The 21,401-nt window shown below is 41.0% G+C and overlaps 1 protein-coding gene across 3 annotated transcripts in view; it reads right to left on the bottom strand.

Moving 5' to 3' along the window:
* The window catches only part of LOC130929512 (dual specificity calcium/calmodulin-dependent 3',5'-cyclic nucleotide phosphodiesterase 1C), a 306,205-nt gene that overhangs the window by 154,694 nt on the left and 130,110 nt on the right, over positions 1 to 21,401 (bottom strand). Inside the window, exon 2 of one of the 3 annotated variants that reach the window (XM_057856688.1) lies at positions 5,797 to 5,823. The exons of the other annotated variants lie outside the window; for them this stretch is intronic. Within the exon in view, the coding sequence (XP_057712671.1) occupies positions 5,797 to 5,823 (27 nt within the window). The remainder of the gene's footprint in view (positions 1 to 5,796; positions 5,824 to 21,401) is intronic. 3 annotated transcript variants of the gene reach the window in all.

Raw genomic sequence — 21,401 nt, 5'->3', positions numbered from 1 at the left:
GGCAACCATAAGAAAATAATAAAATAACAGTGGACTGCCACCACATTCGACCGCGAACTTTTGCTTCCTGCCTGTCCCCCCCTTGCTTCCTACTACCTCACAGCTCTCCAGTCCCAGCGTCTCTTAAGGGACAATGCGTAGTTACGGACATTACAGTATAAAATAAAATAATAATATGCATAAATTCATATACAGAACAAATCCCAAGAATTGCATGTTGTGGGGCCAGTTACAGTGCCAACAGTCAGCCAGGAGGACCGCCAACAGCCAGAGCAACAGACCAGTACCCTTACGGGAAATTCTGGTTCGGGCAGCACAATTTGTAAGGCGGTGGGAACTTTGTGGCCAAAGAAGACGGGGGGATGAAACTATAACAAGAATGGGTTTGTGTCATTTATTGTAATGTCTGATTTAAAAAAATAATAATTTTTTTAGACTGTACGTTACTGTAAGCCCCACCTGTGGTTATGTGGGCAATTGCCCGTGCTGTGCAGAGTATAGCCTAAATATATGTAAATTGTCGTCATAACTTTTATACCATGGATATTATCTGCAATTGAGGCTTGTAAAATGGCAGGTGGGCATTTGCATGTCGTTTTCAGCACCATTTTCTGCGTATGTTTCGGGACCTGTGCCCGTCTCGCCATCCCTGCGCTGTCATATGTACTTTGCGTTCTGGCACCTTATGATTTACAAATTAAGCACTGCATTTAGCACAAGACTGCTATTAGTTATGACCATTAACATTATTTAACAATTGGGGAAAATACTTACATAAAAAGATTATCCTGTAAAAATATTGTAGTAGGGATAAAAACAATGATGACATTTTGCTGCTCTCTGTCCGTTTTCCTCGTTCTGAATCTTCCTCCTCCGAATTCTAAATCAGCAGAAATTGTTACTCCGCTGACATAATCACCCAGATGGAGGTGCCTGAGCGCCATAATGACAGGAGTAGCTAAACGGCAGATTGAAAGACTCATTTCTTGTCATCTGCACTTTGCCCAATTGTTGTATAAAGTTGAATCGTCTCAAAATATGAATTTTTTAAACATATTATTAATGCTATTTAAGATTTTTTTTATGGTGTCGCAGGCCCTGTAACGCAACGTATTGTGGAGTATTAAAACATCCCAACTTGAAAAGGGTCCTCAATCCATGCAATTTGCTCTGAGCAAATAATCGCTAGAGAGGCTTGTAAAGAATAATGGCCTCCGATGGCTTGTTTGAGATCAATAAAGACACAGTCTTTATAAATGATACTTAAATATCCATTAGCCACCCATTCTGTGGCATTAATTAAAACCTTCACAATTCTGCTTGCAACTCAATGCATTTAAGTCAAGTAAATAGAGGGCATGATTTCCCCAGAGCATTTCCAACAGGAGGGGGTAAATAAATGAAAGTTTCAGATTGACGTCGATAACGTGGCACGAGAGTTATTTGTTGTCAGGCTTGGGTGAGGTCGACTTTGGCACATAGATAAATACAGCCTATTAACGTCTGCCCAACAAGGAGTCATCCATCACGAGGGAAATTGAACGGAGGCACGGGGAGAAGACAGAGTGATTCTGAATGCACTCAAGGATGTCCAGGTGTATTTGACACAGCTAACAGCACAGTATTAACGACCAACATGAGGAAGGAGCATCCGTTTAACACAGATCATCGGGGAGCACTTGCTGTTGTCATACATTACCAAGGATTAAGAATTTGTTGTAACAAACGATTAATCTCATTGCCCTACAGCTTTTCACGTGATAACCTGTCCGAGACCTTTTTCATAACATTGCAACCAGCCATGTGCCGATTACCAATTGCAAAGTATACCCATACCGTGGTATGAAAACATCAAGGTTTCAAAACTGCAAAAATTTTCCGTCTTGATTGATACCGTCCCTAATGTATTAGGTGTCAGCTGTGCTACACGATGCTACACTTTTTCCCCCATCGAAGAAAATGAAATCGCTGGTATGAGAATACTTCAGCTACAGAAAAGTTAAAGACGGCCACAGCTTAGAGGAGGGCGAACCGACATGTACAGTGCCCTCCATAATTATTGGCACCTCTGAAAAAGATTTTTTTTTTTTTATTCCAATACTATGGGACCTTAATGGAAAAAAAGAGAAAAATCCAACCTTCAATACAAGTGCATTCATTCAGTGGGGAAAAAATCCCACATAAAGAAAAAATAATTTGACATCAAATAATGTGTGTCACAATTATGAGCACCCCTGGTCTTAATACTTTGTACAACCCCCTTTTGCCAACAAAATAAGGTCTGGGGACTGAGATGGCCTTGGGAGGAGCTTGATTTTGTGTCTGGTGAACCATTCCTGTGTAGATTTGGCAATATGTTTAGGGTCATTGTCTTGTTAAAAGACCCATTGACGACCCGTCTTCAGCTTTCGGGCAACAGATTTAATTTTAAAATGTCCTGGTATTTCAAAGCATTCATGATGCCTACTGTTTACTGTTTGAGTGTTTGTATTACTCTAATGTAGGGCTGCAGCTATCGAATATTTTAGTAATCGAGTAATCGACTGAAAATTCTATCGATTAATCGAGTAATCGGATAAAACAAATATATTTTTAGGTGAAGAGCAATTATAAATATCCATGAGAAAACAAGACATTTCATCTAATTTTGAACCATTTTCAGTCAATCAATATCTTTATTTTCGATGTATATTGTTGAAAACAGCCAACAATTGCATCTCAGATGTAACGAGAATTAAAAAAAAAAAAAAGACTAATTCACTGCTTTCACTCAAAAAACATTTAGATCTTATTAAACAAAAAAAACAAAACAAAAAAACACACACACACACAAAAAAATAAAATAAAAATATATCTAATATATATATATATATATATATATTAGAGCTGAAACGAATACTCGAGCAACTCGAGTAACTCGAGTTTAAAAACTGATCCGAGTAATTTTATTCACCTCGAGTAATCGTTTATTTTGACAGCTCTAAGCATCACGTTTTGCTCGGACTACTTTTAATGCGGGACAACGCGCTGATGTCACGTGCGTAGAGGAAGAAGCAAAAAAAATAACTTACTGCAGCCGACAACCGTTACAAACGACGCCGACGTTGCTAAATACTAGCCCGCACATGCTACGTCAGTTGCAGGTAGCGTCCAATGAGTCTCATAGAGATCACATGTATGTTGAACTAGATGCGAAATGACAGACTCGGCCCCGTCTGGGCTCCGTTAGCAAACAGCCACCATCTTAAAGCAGTAGAGCACTAAGCGCTAATAAAGAGCGCTAAGCGCTAATATATAAGATTAACGTTACTGTCACTACTAGCTCACCTTACGTTAGCCCTGCGGAGGGCTAGGTTTCAATTAATTAAGACCACTTTCGATGCGTGGCTAACGTGTCTTACATACAGGCTCTAACATAACATAGCGTTGTGGAGTGATGAGGGTGTCAAATAAAAACTCAATAATGCTAACTATCAATTTTAGCTCAGTAGTCATTGCTGGATAAAACACCAAGTAGGACTAGTCCCTAATGTGCCTGTATCATACATTTATTTTGAACAGTGAAAAACTCAAAATCCTATCAGGACTTACAGTTTAGACTAACTTAAAACTTAACTAGAACTTAAAAATGGCTTGACACAAATAGAAATTCAATTGAAAAACGAGGGAAAAAATCCTAACTTTTAAGTGATGTGTGTTATCAAGCGTAAACGCATTTTTAGGTGTATATACTTTTTTAAAATAAGATCTAAAGGTTTTTTGAGTGAAAGCAGTGAATTAGTCATTTTTTAAAATTCTAGTTACATCTGTTTTTGTTGTGTTGTTTTTGTTGTTTTCATTGTTGGCTGTTTTCAACAATATACATCAAAAATAAAGACATTGATTGACTGAAAATGATAAAATGTCTTGTTTTCTCATGTACAAAATATATTTGTTTTATCCGATTACTCGATTAATCGATAGAATTTTCAGTCGATTACTCGATTACTAAAATATTCGATAGCTGCAGCCCTAATATAGATATACCTAAAAATGCCGAACTTGACCAAATCTGCAACAGAAGAAGACCCAAACACACCCTTCTTCCTGCAAAAAGCCCGCCCAGCGAGAGCCTCCAAAAAGACTGAATATTTAACTAATCGTAATCACTTTTCACAGGAATCTTTTGTCGACTTGTTATATGGTGACCCTGGAACCAGTCTGCTTCCTCGCCTGGGTCTGTTGCTGTTTTGCCTTGCCGTTTGATCATTGTCGACCTGAATAAATTGTCAACTTGTATTTCGAAGCCTTTTTCCAGCTTTCAAAATTGAGTCAGTACAAGGGCTTAAGACTACAGTGACCGCGCGGAGTTTGGCCTTTTCGCCGGATTTCGCCGGCCGGGGTCGTTGGTGTTAGGTCCTCTTCCCCTTCCTTCTGAGACCGGCCCACCTCAGGCAGGTGTGCATGTTTTTATTGATTGCAGGTTGGACGACAGACGGGTGGAGCGGCCACAGGTGCTAGCAATGCCAATCAACCATCCATAAAAGCCAGTGGACGCCGCCACCTCGTCGCCCGATCAACTCGTCTGGTTTCGCCGTCAGTTGCTTCTCGCATTCTTATATGATTTCCCTGATTCCCGGCTCACGACTGTTTTGCTCTTGCCCCAGGTCCTGTCTTTTGCGCGCTCCCTGTCGGACTCTACGCCTGCCTCCTTCCAAGTTTTCACGCCTGCCTCCTCCCGAGCTTCCACGTCTCACGCCGGCTCAGCTACCCCAAGCAAAGCAACTTCTACCCGTCACGCTCTTTCTGGTGCTCGCAAATAAAATATTACTCGCCACAACCAGTTTGTCTGCACTGGGATCCCCTCCTGCTCACGCACCCCTAACAGTTGGAGCTGCGCCAGCAGCGCGGGTCCGGCGGTTCGGCTGGCGTGATTACGGCAATCTGGGTTAAAGGTCAGATTCCTTCAGGGAGGTATACTTTTTACTAGGGCTGTCAAACGATTAAAATTTTTAATTAAGTAAATCACAGCTTAAAAATTAATTAATTGTAATTAATCGCAATTGAAACCATCTATAAAATATGCCATATTTTTCTGTATATTATTGTTGGAATGGAAACATAAGACACAAGACGGATATATACATTCAACATACTGTACATACGTAAGTAATGTATTTGTTTATTATAATAATAAATCAACAAGATGGCATTAACATTACTAACATTCTGTTAAAGCGATGAATGGATAGAAAGACTTGTAGTTTTTAAAAGATAAATGTTAGTACAAGTTCTAGAAATTTTATAATAAAACCCCTCTGAATGTTTTCGTTTTAATAAAGTTTGTAAAATTTTCAGTCAAAAAATAAACTAGTCGCCATTGTTGATGTCAATAATTACACAATGCTCATGGTGCTGACACCCATAAAATCAGTCGCATCCAAGCACCAGCAGAGGGCGGCAAAACACCAAAAAAACACAAGTAACAAGTAGAAATGACACTTTGCTGTCATTTTAATCTGTTTGAGCGGGGCATGTGCGTTAAATGCGTCAAATATTTTAATGTGATTAATTTAAAAAATTAATTAACGCCCGTTAACGCGATAATTTTGAAAGCCCTAATTTTTACTAATTACAACAAAAATACAAGATAATTGTAATAGATTTGTAACATTGTGTTTTAGAAGAAATTGTACAGACATGAGAGAAAAAAACTGTTGCCCGAGTATTTCTTGATAACTAAGTGATGAATGTTGTGTAGGGAAAGTAATTTGGAAAGCGAGGACAACCTGCCATGTCCCTTCATCAAAGTCTTACCTTTGGGATGTCTTCTTATACTTCCGCCTGCCAGAGATAAACATCAGGTTACATTTGTATTGACTGAAAAATGAATCTAACTTAGTGAAATTCTATTTAAGTCTACATAAAAAATATCTATAACACAATTCAATAACCAAACAATAACTGCAAACACAGACAAAAGATTCATTCTAAGAATACAAAGGCAATTCTTCATGGCATTTATTGAGATGAATTTATTTACATAACAGAAATAGCATAAGCCATCAAGTAGGCGCTGTTAACTTAGCAATTACTTAGGCAGATGATTTAGGAGAAAAACATGAATAAAAGATGAGCATTCACTCACACAAACACATGCACACATCCACTCCACCCTCTGACATCCTACCTACTTTAATACAAGGGAGCCCACACACACCTACTATCACTTATGCTAACATTTGGCCGAAAACAAACACCCACGACTCCACCTGGAGCCTACAGCGTTCCTCTAAAAACCAAATGCATACACACACTTAAGGCACTCTTCATCTGGTACGTTGGGGGGGGGCACTTCAGTCCGAAAACACGCAGGCGTGGATTGAAATTCCGCTCAGGCACAATTGACGGCACTTAGTTTGATTTGTTTCTCAGTCCTTCTCAGTATATCTGAAGAACTCCATAAAAATAAAAATTTTCAATGATCTGGCCGGCATCCAGCGATTAAAACGACTGTCGGGTTTATGGATGCAAACCTTGTTTGAGTTGTGACAGAGGTTAAATAATATTGAAAGAATGGGGTGACTAAATGGATAAACAGAAGATATGACCTTCATCCCAGCTTCCAAAACTGTCATCAATCTGCAGAATATAGGTTAAAATGTAACGTATTTCTCTAAAAGAGTTTTTTTCATAGTTTGGACAGGGGTGTGACTTATACACAGGAGCGATTTACGCTTCAAATTAATTCCACAGATTATTTTCGCACTAAACCACAAGAGGCTGCTCAAGGCCCGCGATTTAACATTGGCGGTAACTTCTAAAAGCAAAAACAACTGAAGAGGACTGAACAAAATAACAACGAAAAGTAGTGAAATATGCAGCTGAAATGCTACTCGAGCATCAGAAAGAAAGTTTGGAGTTAGGGAAAAACTTGTAAGGGACTGGAGAAATGCAGAAGTTACTCTTCTAACTTTCTGGGAAGTCATTGGATGGATTGACGATGAGTCTGACAGAAGCCACGTAGCAGAGTAAGCGCCGAAGCTTCTACCTTCGGAGTTGACGGAGTTGTTTAAAAGCCACACCAAGGATGAAGATTTTATTGGATTTAGTGATTTGGAGCGACACTGATGGTTTTGTAAATCTGTTAGCATGTTCTCAAAGTGCATGTGACACGAAAAAGCATGTTTATTTCATAATACATGCGGAATTTTATGTTCCTGAATGATATGGACCGCTTGGATGTGTGTGGAAGCGATCGCTATGTATATTTAGTTTTTTTAATCCCGCGCCATGAAAATGAGTGACTTCCGGCTTCGGTCTTGCATTGAGGAGGAGGGCGCTGTGGCGTGTACGGGAGAACAACTCCTCTTTACTATACAGCCTACTGTTGTGTATGAGGACTAAGGATGCAGCTGGTTTTTCGGATTAATACGTTAATTTTTCGCATCACGCCAGCTAAATGGCTGCAGAAAAATCTTGCTGTATGAGGGAGAGGCATGTGCACCTTTTTAGAGTTTCAAAAGGTTCCCATTCACCGTGGATATTGGCCAAAATAAGCCCTACTACTGTGGGACCACTGGACTTGCGAGGAAGTGAGTAAACATCTTGTTTTGTATTATGTCAAATACGAATACAGCGATTACAAAGTAAACACTACAAACTTTCTTTAAATAAAGGACTAACGTTTGATCATTGATAGGCATGTAAAAAGCTCTCCTCATGCACATTAGCTGCACGTTAGCTGCACAACAACTGCAGCCGCCCTCTTACGGGGAACGAGCTGTAAATTGCTCTCCGCCGGGCGGTTTGCCGATCCGCAAAGACAATCGACAACCCAGTCATCATGTCAAATAATCCGGGCTAGTTATGTGTGATTTTCCACTTCGAAGACTTTGAAGTTCGGGTTAGCATGTCGGCTAGCTGTCACGCCTCTTGGTTTGTTTACAATCTCCGAAGCCGGGGAAGGGAAATGACATATGTCCGATTTAGGTGTCATAAAATATCGTTCGGGAGGTGCGACAGTAAAGGTGAAGTCGACAGTTTTGACCATTATGGAGTAATTTTGCCATGTCATCCTGAATAAGTGCATTTTTATTATTTCAGACTGTTATTTGTCATGACCATGGCATTTATTTAGCAGTTGGGGAAAATACTTGGATAAAAAGAATATCCTGTCAAAATATTGAAGTAAAGAGACAGAAACAATGACATTTAGCAGACCCGCAACCCGATTCAACGGAACGAATAGCCGGGCCACCAGCGGAAGAAGACTGAATGGACGACCAGGAGGATGTCCAGGACGCCAGGCGACGAACGACCAAGTGCGACGACCAGGAGGATGTCCAGGATGCCATGCGGCGGACGACCGAGCAGAACAACAGGGAGGACATCCGAGATGCCAGGCGCTGGACGACGGAGCAGAATGACCGGGAGTACCAGTACAGAGGACGATGCCGTTGAGTCCGTGCTGCTCGCCGAGCAGAGCCCGCGCCGGTGTGCTCAGCCACTCACGTGCCCCGCTACCCTCCAGTGTCCCGTGACTCAGCCGGAAACGCGCACGTCCATACCAGTTGCCCCCCAGGAACACGACATGCCCCACACAAATCCCCAGACGAAGTACGCCACGAGGCAGTGGTCACCACAAAAGAATGACTAAAAAAAATCCATCTTGATGAGACAGGCGGTGATGAGGGAAAAGTTTACCCCGGCTGTCGCACCACAACAGCGTCATCTCTCAGTTCAATAATTTAGTTATGTGTAAATAAATTACTTTGCTATCAAAAGCTTTATTTGTCTTGTTGTTTGTTATTTTGTCGAGGGAAAACATTATTCAGATGTTTGGGATGTCACAAAAGCAAAAAATAGCTGTGTTAAAGTCAAAGTTATGTTTGAAATGTATGCTTTTACAAAAAGCGCAATTTCTCTGTTTTTTTTATCAGAAATGGGAAAATTGCTCAAATTAAGCTATTTTCTAATGCTGATTTCTAAAAAATGGAAAAAGATATGAGCTAACTTTTTTTCCTGCATAAAGAAGAGAGTCTAATCTGTCTTTTAGTGGGTTCCATGTTTATATAACAATAGAACAGAATTTTCTTTGGGCCTTGCAAAATCAGTCTAAATCCAGTAAAACGGCCAGGGGTGAATGGGGTTGCACCGGTGAAAATTGCTGGGAGTGAATGAGTTAAAATCGCTTGTCAGAAAAGTGAATATATTTATTGTTCCATGTCATTCCATCCCTACTTGCACACATTGATTAAATTCGAATTATTACAAACTTGACCGGTGTTTACCAATAGTTTTCGGACTATAAGCCGCTACTTTTTTCCCTCATTTTGAATCCTGCTGCTTATAGTCCAGTGTGGCTTATTTGTTGATTTATTTGGGTTAATAGGTAACACCTTATTTAACAGTGGCATCATAAGACTCATAAGAACATCATAACTATGACATGACACTATCATGGGTATTACTGAATGCTTATAACAGATGTCAATATGTGTCATGTGGCATATTATGTCACTAAATCCATTTATGTCCAGCTCAGATCTTTTACGTCCAGTCAAAAGTGAGATAATTTGCTGGATAACATTAACCAACATCTTTTATAAGCATTCATTAATGCTTATGACAGTGTCGTGTAATAATTATGACTGTTTTATGACAGTATTATGGCACCACTATCCAAGAAAATGTTACCAAATCCCATAACTAGCAATTAATGAAACAACTGGAACAGTAACTGAAGAAATAATTAGCACAGAACATGACTGTTATTTACATCTGTAGCGCCGCCATGCATGCTAGGAGGAATGTTGGATGACAACAGTGTTGATAGCAGGTGGCAGCAGAGGTTGACTGTCTACCCCAAGGAAGCAGTTATGGCCAAATGAAGCTTTTAGTGACAATAAGGCTTTGCAGCCAATTGGTTCAAAGCTTAATGGTGGTTCATTTGGTCTCATGACAGTCTTATGGTGCCATTGTCATATGAAGTGTTACCAGTTAATATCTTTTGGTGTAAATATCCCATAATACAATGGGACAATTGTGGCTTATCTATGAACAAATGCCGTTTTCATGTCAAATTTGGTGGCTGGCGGCTTATAGTCAGGTGCGTATGTTTTTCAGGGTCATGCTGGGTAATCTGTGTACTGCCTTGTTGAACAAAACAAACATTGAACAAAAATGGCAGCGACACTTGGCCCCGGAGGATTACACGGAGCCCCTTCTTGGCCCATTTGAGAAAAATCCTAGAACCACCTTGCGCCCTCCCATGGGATTTCAGAATCAGCACGTTTCAAACTAAATTTCTCGAGCCTCCAGAGTTGTAGAACCAATGCCAAGGCAAAGGGCAGTCATCAGAAAATAATGATTAAAAAAAAAAAAAAATTATTGAAATATAAATGGAATTATATGCATGTGTATTTTTTCGGCCTTTCTGTTTTTCGGCCAAGTGTTTCCAATATTCGGTTTCGGCCAAGAATTTTGCTTCAGGTACATCCCTACTATTTTTATTTTAAATTGCCTTTCAAGATGACATACATGTCCGTTCTTGGCAGGGGCGCTGCCAGGGATTTTGGGTCCCATGAAAATATATCACTTTGGGCCCCAACACCAGTGCCGGGGGACACACACACATTTAGAGAATCAACTATGTAATTTCCTGCATTCTGGTGAATCTTTACACACTAATTTGTACATTTTCTGCATTAATTTAAGATGAAAATATATTTATGTAAACATACAGCGTATAAAGCAATTATGAATAGACTGATATAATCTATAAGAAATGTACTGAAGGCCATCTTTTACAATCTAAATATATTTTTATTAGAAATATTCTCAAAGCAAATACCATAATGAATGACTTAGAATGTTTTGTTTGAATTTAAATATACTACAGTGTGCATTACAGTATACAACTGTTTTAGTATGTTGAGACTGCTAAGGGTTTGCCTGCTGTACTGATTAAATGTAAGCTAAAAGTGGGGCAAACACTAGCTAGCAAACAATTACAGTATTTCATTATGGAGTACGCTTAGCCTCATCTGGAAACTCGCGATCTCCACTATAGGCTACAGCTCTCAAGCGAGGTCCCTTTATGGCTGCAGCTATCGATTATTCGATGAACCAGTTAGTTCGAATAATCGAGTAATCGGATAGGGAACAAAAATTTAAATACCAGAGGTGAGCCTAAAAGGGTATAAAAAAATAAATAAATGAGCATCTATGCACAATAAAAGAACAATTGGCCAACTACATAGCAAAACTTCGCTAGCTTAAAGTGCATGTGACACGAAAAAGCATGTTTATTTCATAATACACGCGGTATTTTATGCCCCTGAATGATATGGGCCGCTTGGATGTGTGTGGAAGCGATCGCTATTTTTATTTAGTTTTTCTAATCCCGCGCCATGAAAATGAGTGACTTCCGGCTTCGGTCTTGCATTGAGGAGGAGGGCGCTGTGACGTGTACGGTAGAAGACGTCCTCTTCACGCTACAGTGTACTGTTGTGTATGAGGACGAAGGATTCAGCTGATTTTGCGGATTACCACGTTTATTTTTCGCATCACGCCATCCAAACGGCTGCAGAAAAATCATTCTGTATGAGGGAGAGGCGTATGCGCCTTTTTGGAGTTTCAAAAGGTTCCCATTCACCGTGGATATTTACTGTGGGACCATTGGACTTACGAGGAAGTGAGTAAACATCTTGTTTTGTATTATGTCAAATACGAATACAGCGATTACAAAGTAAACACTACAAACTTCCTTTAAATGAAGGACTACTTACGTTTGATCATTGATAGGCATGTAAAAAGCTCTCCTAATGCTCATTAGCAGCAGCACGTTAGCTGCACAACAACTCCAACCACCCTCCTCCGGGGAACGAACTGTAAATTGCTCTCCGCCGGGCGGTTTGCCGATCCGTGAAAACAATCGACAACCGGGTCGTCATGTCAAATAATCCAGGATAGTTATGTGTGATTTTCCGCTTTGAAACATCACTCGGTTCGGGTTAGCATGTCGGCTAGCTGTCACGCCTTCTGGTTTGTTTACATTCTCCGAAGCCGGGGAAGGGAAATGACATATGTCCGATTTAGGTGTCATAAAATATCGTTCGGGAGGTGCGACAGTGAAGGTGAAGTCGACAGTTTTGAACATTATGGAGTAATTTTCCCGTGTCGTCCTGAATAAATGCATTTTTATTATTTCATATTCCATTCAGCACAAGACTGTTATTTGTCATGACCATGCCATTTATTTAGCAATTGGGGAAAATACTTGGATAAAAAGAATATCCTGTAAAAATATTGAAGTAAAGAGACAGAAACAATGACATTTTGCCACTCTCTTCGTCGCGTTTTCCTCGTTGTGAATAGTTCCCCCTTGACGGGCTGACTGGTCCTTCTCAAGCCATTTATATATCTATTGGGGAAAAATACTTGGATAAAAAGAATATCCTGTAAAAATATTGGAGTAGAGAGACTGAAACAATGACATTTTGCGGCTTAATTCGTCGCGTTTTCCTCGTTCTGAATAATTCCCCCTCAATGGGCTGAATAGTAAAATCGATGAGCCCAGTCTACCGCTGACGTCATCCACCTGTTGGGGACGCTAAAGTCCTAAAATGGTAGCCGTGGCTAACCGGCAGATTAAAAGACTAATTTCTCGTCATCTGTGCTTTGCTAAATTGTTGTATATAGTCGAATTGTCTCAAAATATGATTCTAATTCACATAATAATGCCATTTAAGACTTTTTTTCTCGTGTCGTATGCTCTTTAAATGCTATAAAATGCTAACGTTTTTTATTTTTTTCAAGGCTCTTAAATTGTTCAGACGCATATCCCACAAAAAACGGCAGAATATTCCAATAAACTAAATGGATAAATGCATTAAAAAAACATTACCTCAAACAAAAACTTATGTTGGTCTTAACAGGGACCAGCTTGATTCAGCCACGTGAAATGAGGCAGACTAGAGGGCAGTGTATCCACCCAAATCAATAAAATTGACTGCAAACACTTTCAAAGCAAACTACAACGCCTCTTTAATTAAACGAATAGTCGAAGCAGCATAATTTAATTTGAATCTTTGTTTTTCTAATCGAATACTCGAGTTAACCGATTAATCGTTGCAGCACTAGCTCCCTTGTTAACAAACTAAATTCAATTGATGACAAACTAAATTCAATATATTCTTGACAACATGGATTCAAGCCGATTTTAATAAACAACATTTCCACACCAACTTTCAATATCTGTAGGACACCAAAAATGCTGTCATTATTTGGAATTCATGTTTTCGAATAGGTGCATGTCGCTCATTGAGGCCGGGAAAATCCCGTATTTCTTACGGAGTGAGCTGGGACCTCGCTTCGGCGCTAAGATAACAGGTTAATTTTCAGCACTACCCTGACACAAGACACCAACCTTCCTTTGTGATGTACTTTGTCACATCCTGCTGGCCTTTTCTACCCATCTCGTTTTGTTTTCTTTCCTCTTTTGAAAACCCAATTTTTGTTTTGAAAATATTTCTGCACTACTGCGCACTCATTGACTGGTGCCCCTCTCAGTGTAAATGCGCACCGCTGCTCCCGGTCTGATCGAAGGAAGGGCGGACCAAATCATTTAATGAAAATACAGGGGGTGGGGGGCGCGTTGGGGTGGTAATACATATGCTCCCTTCGTTTTATTCCTATTAAAATTATAATGATTAATATTTAAATTTTCAAACGATTACCTAATGTTCTAATTTTCTTTGTGGGCCCCCATCAGGGCATGGGCCCTTAGAATCAGTATCACTTTTCACCCCTATATGGCGCCCCTGGTTCTTGGTGTTGGATTTGATCAAATATCCACCAAAAATGCAAATTCGACTCCGGTGCGACTATTTATGTTTTTTTCCATCTTAATTGCACATTTTTTAGCAAGTGTGACTTACAGTCCGAAAAATACGGTAGAATAACCAGACTTGTAAATTTCATGTCAAATTATTAGCTGCATTTTTAGGACACTGCTTCCAAATTATAAATTAATGTTGTCGTCAGGTGGTCCACCTTTCCACCTTCAGCTAAAGTCGCCTTTCCCTTCAGGGAGCTCTACGTGATAAACTCTTGATAAAGTAATTAAATAATTCATCGATTTCCATTAATAAGGGCATGCGGCAGCGAAGTCAAGACGTGGCGGACATTTAATTTATTCATGGAACTCCATTGGAAACCATGCAAACACAAAGGGACAATTTTTCAAGAGGTGGTAGTGTGGTAAAACACACGACACGTCGCTTGTGCCTTTGTTAAGGGAATGTCGCATGGCTTGACGTTGCGTAATTGCAGAGCAAGGACAAGAAGTGTCGAAAGCCAGCACACTTGCCGTCCATCTACGGGTGATTTGTGCACCCTGTGGGATATTCAGTGTTGTGACAGCCATGCCAGTCACGCAGTTGTATGGCAGTAGACTGCACATATGGTAAATGTCACCATGAAAGACAAGGGACACACCAAAATTAGCCCAATTCTAAGATTAAGATGATTCTTAAACTATTTTTTAAGTGAATTTGTAAGCTCTTCCATATTTTGAACCCATTTTGAGTGGGATACACACATCAAACAGGTTTAAATCAGCGTTAGAGACAGTTTAAAAAGAAAAAAGTCATGGTTCAATTTAAAGCGATGTAGAAACACTATAGGTTACAGTGCCCTCCATAATCATTGGCACCCCTGGTTAAGATGTGGTTTTTTTGCCTGGCACGGCCAGACTTTTCTCTCTGTATTTTTCAAACACTGAGATAAAAGTCTGGAAACCATCCCATTAACGGCCTCTCGAGCAGGTACAAAATCAATAGACAAATCAGATTCGTTTATTTGCGTGACGTGTTCTTAACGAGCAACGTCACTCTTGCGCGTCGGAAGTCGTCTTCACAACAACACAGATGGTGAACAGCAGAGCCGAGAATATGTTCCAATCCACGGTAAAATCAGTTTGAAATTACCAAAAACACATCGACACGAGTCATTGACAACAGTCTGTCTCGCGCTAGCTACAGTGCCTTGCAAAAGTATTCGGCCCCCTTGAATCTTGCAACCTTTCGCCACATTTCAGGACTCAAACATAAAGATATGAAATTTAATTTTTTTGTCAAGAATCAACAACAAGTGGGACACAATCGTGAAGTGGAACAACATTTATTGGATAATTTAAACTTTTTTAACAAATAAAAAACTGAAAAGTGGGGCGTGCAATGTTATTCGGCCCCTATACTTTCAGTGCAGCAAACTCACTCCAGAAGTTCAGTGAGGATCTCTGAATGATCCAATGTTGTCCTAAATGACCGATGATGAAAAATAGAATCCACCTGTGTGTAATCAAGTCTCCGTATAAATGCACCTGCTCTGTGATAGTCTCAGGGTTCTGTTTAAAGTGCAGAGAGCATTATGAAAACCAAGGAACACACCAGGCAGGTCCGAGATACTGTTGTGGAGAAGTTTAAAGCCGGATTTGGATACAAAAAGATTTCCCAAGCTTTAAACATCTCAAGGAGCACTCTGCAAGCCATCATATTGAAATGGAAGGAGCATCAGACCACTGCAAATCTACCAAGACCCGGCCGTCCTTCCAAACTTTCTTCTCAAACAAGGAGAAAACTGATCAGAGATGCAGCCAAGAGGCCCATGATCACTCTGGATGAACTGCAGAGATCTACAGCTGAGGTGGGAGAGTCTGTCCATAGGACAACAATCAGTCGTACACTGCACAAATCTGGCCTTTATGGAAGAGTGGCAAGAAGAAAGCCATTTCTCAAAGATATCCATAAAAAGCCTCGTTTAAAGTTTGCAACAAGCCACCTGGGAAACACACCAAACATGTGGAAGAAGGTGCACTGGTCAGATGAAACCAAAATTGAACTTTTTGGCCACAATGCAAAACGATATGTTTGGCGTAAAAGCAACACAGCTCATCACCCTGAACACACCATCCCCACTGTCAAACATGGTGGTGGCAGCATCATGGTTTGGGCCTGCTTTTCTACAGCAGGGACAGGGAAGATGGTTAAAATTGAGGGGAAAATGGATGCAGCCAAATACAGGAACATTCTGGAAGAAAACCTGTTGGTATCTGCACAAGACCTGAGACTGGGACGGAGATTTATCTTCCAACAGGACAATGATCCAAAACATAAAGCCAAATCTACAATGGAATGGTTAAAAAATAAACATATCCAGGTGTTAGAATGGCCAAGTCAAAGTCCAGACCTGAATCCAATCGAGAATCTGTGGAAAGAGCTGAAGACTGCTGTTCACAAACACTCTCCATCCAACCTCACTGAACTCGAGCTGTTTTGCAAGGAAGAATGGGCAAGAATGTCAGTCTCTCGATGTGCAAAACTGATAGAAACATACCCCAAGTGACTTGCAGCTGTAATTGTAGCAAAAGGTGGCGCTACAAAGTATTAACGCAAGGGGGCCGAATAATATTGCACGCTCCACTTTTCAGTTTTTTATTTGTTAAAAAAGTTTAAATTATCCAATAAATTTTGTTCCACTTCACGATTGTGTCCCACTGGTTGTTGATTCTTGACAAAAAATTAAAATTTTATATCTTTATGTTTGAAGCCTGAAATGTGACGAAAGGTTCAAGGGGGCCGAATACTTTTGCAAGGCACTGTATGTCGAATAAACTCCGCTCTCCTCGTATGTTTCCTTTCGCGCGCAAGTCCCTCGTCCTGCCCTCGTCGTTTTACTAACGTCACGTCTGCCCGTCGCTGATTGGTCCACTCCGCTGTCTGTTTGCTGTGGCTTGCTCCGCCCTGGAAATTGTATCTGCTGAATGGTGGCCAGACTCAATAGCTGGAACAGCGGTGAATCTGGTGTACCAGGTAAGTGTTTTTTAGCTTCTAATGTATATTTTTTTTAATTCAAATAATATGGGACCTTAATGGAAAAAAGAGAAAAATCCAACCTTCAATACAAGTGCATTTATTCAGTGGGGAAAAAATCCCACATAAAGAAATAATTATTTGACATCAAATAATGTGTGTCACAATTATTAGCACCCCTGGTGTTAATACTTTGTACAAGCCCCTTTTGCCAACCAAACAAGGTCTGGGGACTGAGATGGTCATGGGAGGAGCTTGATTTTGTGTCTGGTGAACCATTTCTGTGTAGATTTGGCCATATGTTTAAGGTCATTGTCTTGCTGAAAGACCCAGTGACGACCCATCTTCAGCTTTCGGACAGAGGGCAACAGATTTTGATTTAAAATGTGCTGGTATTTCAAAGCATTCATGATGCAATGCACCCTAACAAGGTTCCCAGAGCCCGGACCGTTTGCTTTGGTCAGATGAGACCAAGATTGAGCTTTTTGGCAACAAACACTCTAAGTGGGTCTGGCGTGCCACGAAAGATGCGCATGCTGAAAAGCACCTCATACCCACTGTGAAGTATGGGGGTGGGTCGCTTCCAAAGGCCCTGGGCTCAATTGAATCAGAAGCCAGAGATGTATAAATACGTCTTTGGGTCACTGAAACAATTAAAAATAGAACGTATTTATACGTATTTGGGACCAAATGAGTGAATTAGTAATATATGATGCATCGATAATTGTGATAATCGCGATAACCGTGATAGCCATGATCATCGTCAATACCGTGATCATCGTTCAATAATCGAATCGTAGCACTCTGAATCGTAATTGAATTGAATCGTGGGGTGCCCAACATGGCAAACCCCTAAAAAACACGTCACAAGAAAGAGGCACCAAAATATGCTAGTGTCATAAACATAGAGCTCTATGATGTCGCTTTCAGGGATTTGAGTTAAAACTCTTGAGCTATGGAAGTAGCCGAATGCTTGCACAGACGTCTAGAGTTGGAGGAGGATTTTTTTCATGTCGTTTTGTTGAGAATTGGCAGCTGTGTCTACTTCATCGCGCGTTTAGGGAGACTTGAGAGTTCAAACCGCAGTCAAGTTCTGGAAAAATGTTGCCGCGGATCGGATTTAAAGCCACACATCAAGGTGACCTACTGTAGATCGGTTTCAAAATGGTTCACTTCTATGCGATTTCAAGTTCATCAAGTTAATTTCTCACTCGAGTCTGAAAAACATGAAACATGAATTTATGCATTAAAGTGATCCTCTAACTTAAATACATGCATGCTCTAATAACCCACAATTGTTCTCTTGTACTAAAATATGTTGTTAGAAACACATAAAATGTTAAATCAATGGCAATATTTTATAATATTTAGTCCATATTTTGACCATTAGTTGGCGCCATGGTTTGCGGGCTCGCAGTGATGACGTCATTGGTATCTTTCCAAATGTGTAGCGTGTTCAACACTTGCTTATTGCTGCCTAAACTCGCCAAGTAAAATGCCACGATGTGCTGCTTTTGGAGGCAATTTCCAGTCAAATGGAAACAAGGGGAGTGAAGTGAGTGGTCAAGGTTGAATTATTATTTTTAGTGAATAAATGTGCATAAGTGGAAGCTTCTCCCCCTTTTTGGTCCCTGTATGCACGTACCCTACCCACCACTCGTTACAACTGGCGCCCGAACATTTTTCCTGGATCCTCAGTCAAGTAAGGGATCTGTCTATTTTCTGGATCCGACGGTCCCACCACGTCTGCAATATTGGTTTCGGATCTGTCCATTTTTTTGATGCGTCGGTCCCACAGCGGCTTTTCGGGTCAGTCTATTTTGTGGAACCGACGGCTACGACATTGCCGTGGGATTGGTCTAATTCCTGGATTTTGAGTGAGTAAAAAACGCGGATTTGGATTACTATTGCTATCTTTTATGTTGACTATTCTTCGTGGGAGTTTTCCCCAAATCATACTAAATAATCAAAGCACTATGGCACGCTACAGTGACGACAGTGACTCTGACGTGGACCTCACAACAATGTTGGAGTTCGTCAGGGAACGCGTGTTTGCTTACTGCTGAGCTCCCGAGTGAAGAGTGGTCAAAGTGGAAATATTATTTTTTTGTGAATAAATGTGCATAGTGGAAGCTTCTCCCCTTTTTGGTACTTTTATACACGTATCCTAGCTACCACGCGTTGCAATGTACATGACATGGATTACACAAGGTGTGCTCTTTGGCGTGTACTGTATGTAAAGCATACAACAGCTCTGGATGCTAACAATCTACATAATTATATTGGGATAAGTTTGAAAACGCAAAATGCTTACCTTGAATATCTGCTAATAAAACCGGACAGCGTACACTCTCGCTCCCAACCGGAGTTCCAAACATCGTAAACTCTCGCATCACCAGTTTTGCCCAACTTTTGTCTTATCAGGTATTTGCTGCACGCATTTTTCCCTGAAGCTCGTCTTGTGATTGACCGACAGTGCTGTCCTGCTCTTCACTTTTCAGATCTGGTTCAAATAGGAAGGGTAGAACTGACGACATGTTGGGAAAGCTAACGAGTGACACGCTGGAATTTCGGCAACGGGACCAGTGATGTCACGCACAGCGACGTAACAAGAATGGCGACTTATCACTTAAAATAATTTTACAAACTTTATTAAAACAAAAACATTAAGAGGGGTTTTAATATCAAATTACTACAACTCATACAAACATTTTCATCTTTTAAGAATTACTTGTCTTGAAAACAGAGGATCCCTTTAAGACCTGCGGTTTGAACCAATTCATTGTAACCCCATAACCTACCACAAGGTACGTAATGGAAGTCGTACTTGGCACTGGCCCTAAAGACATTGGTCAGCATTAGACAGGACTGCCCCTGCAAACCACGTTAAAGGAAAGTAGTGTGGACGCAAGCTGTATTTTCTGGTTTATCCTATTGTATTTTCACACACAAAAAACCTGCGTGAAAAAAACTGGTTTTAAACTGGGACAGCACGCAGCATGTCTACTTGTCTGTCTGACTCAATTGTATTTTATCTTAGGCACCCGAGCTTTATTAAGACCAGTTGTGACTAAAAATAGCCAGCAATCAGTTAGCGCAACCCATTGGTCTTGTTCTGTACTCCGTCTCAGTTAATGTGGTTTCGCGTCAACATAACTAGCCGAGTGCGTAGGGTCAACTGCTTCCATGCCAATCACAGTCAACACCCTTACATCAGATAGAGGCTAATTTAATCTCTGACACTCAGAGGACTCCTGTAGGTCAATATCAGGGCTGACTGTCAAATGTCAAATATCTGGATGGTTGTGAAGGCAAATTTGGGACGGTGACAAAATGGAACTGAGCTGAGGAATCTCAACGTGGCAGGGGATGTTCGAGGTCACTGAAGGGCCCTGAATAGACAGTCTAATCCACATAAAAGGATTAAAATACAATAAACAACATGACTTTTAGCGTGATAACTTATAGCAATACAAAAGCTAAACAGCCCTTGTTGCTGGGTCGCAATGACAAGAGCGAAAAGTACATAAAAGCTAATTGCCACTCAATCTCAGCGGTACAACGTGACGATGCGTTCTGGGAGCCAAGAGAGGTCAGTGAAGGTGTTGATTGGTTGGCGCTCACGCAATGGTTTTAAAATATCTTGTAAAAATGTCAGCGCTCATAGAGCTTCTCTTGTGTTATTAAGAGAAAAAATAGCACCAAAAGAGACAAGGGTGAAGGCGAACTGAATAAGCAGTCAGTAAAATTTCCTGCGTCGCAATCGCATAACAGTATAGCGGCTGTTTATAAAGCTGTTTTTGGCCTGTGTTGCTATTCTGTGTCACAACAACTGACATGGAACCGTGCAAAATCAAGCCATGGATTTTTTTTTTAACTCATTTGCTCCCAAAAACGTATGAATACATTCTATTTTTAATTGTTTCAGTGTCCCAAAAACATATTTATTCGTCTTTTATGTTTTTTTTAGGTTCTGTTGCAACTTTGCTCCAAAGCACAATGCTGAAAATCCATTTTAAAGCAATAAAACTGGCCACTGGAGGGCAGTAGCGCATTTGGTAAGACCCACAACCCGACTCAACGGCACGCGGCGCAGGCGGAAGACGACCGAATAGACGACCAGGACGCCAGGTGCGGGAAGTCCCAGCAGGACGATTGGGAGGACGTTCGGGACGCCAGGCGACGAACGACCAAGTGCGATGACCAGGAGGGCGTCCAGGATGCCAGGTGGCGGACAACCGAGCAGAACGACCGCGACCACTACTGCAGAGTACGATGCCATTGAGTCCGTGTTGCTCGCCGAGCAGAGCCTGTGGCGCCATGCTCGGCCGCTCGCATCCCCCGTACCCTCCAGTGTCCCGCGACTCAACCGGAAACATGCACGGCCAAACCAGTTCCCCCCCAGGAACCTGAACCCTAACCCCCCTACAAGTTCCCCAGGCGAACTCCGCCACGAGGCAGTGGTCACCACAAAAGAAAGACAAAAAAAATCCGTCTTGGTGAGACACTAGAGGTGATGACGAGGGAAAAGCCCACCCTGTCCGC

Source organism: Corythoichthys intestinalis, chromosome 14 (genome assembly GCF_030265065.1).
Source record: "Corythoichthys intestinalis isolate RoL2023-P3 chromosome 14, ASM3026506v1, whole genome shotgun sequence".
NCBI classification, from domain to species: domain Eukaryota; kingdom Metazoa; phylum Chordata; class Actinopteri; order Syngnathiformes; family Syngnathidae; genus Corythoichthys; species Corythoichthys intestinalis.
This window is presented reverse-complemented; position numbering and strand designations above follow the sequence as displayed.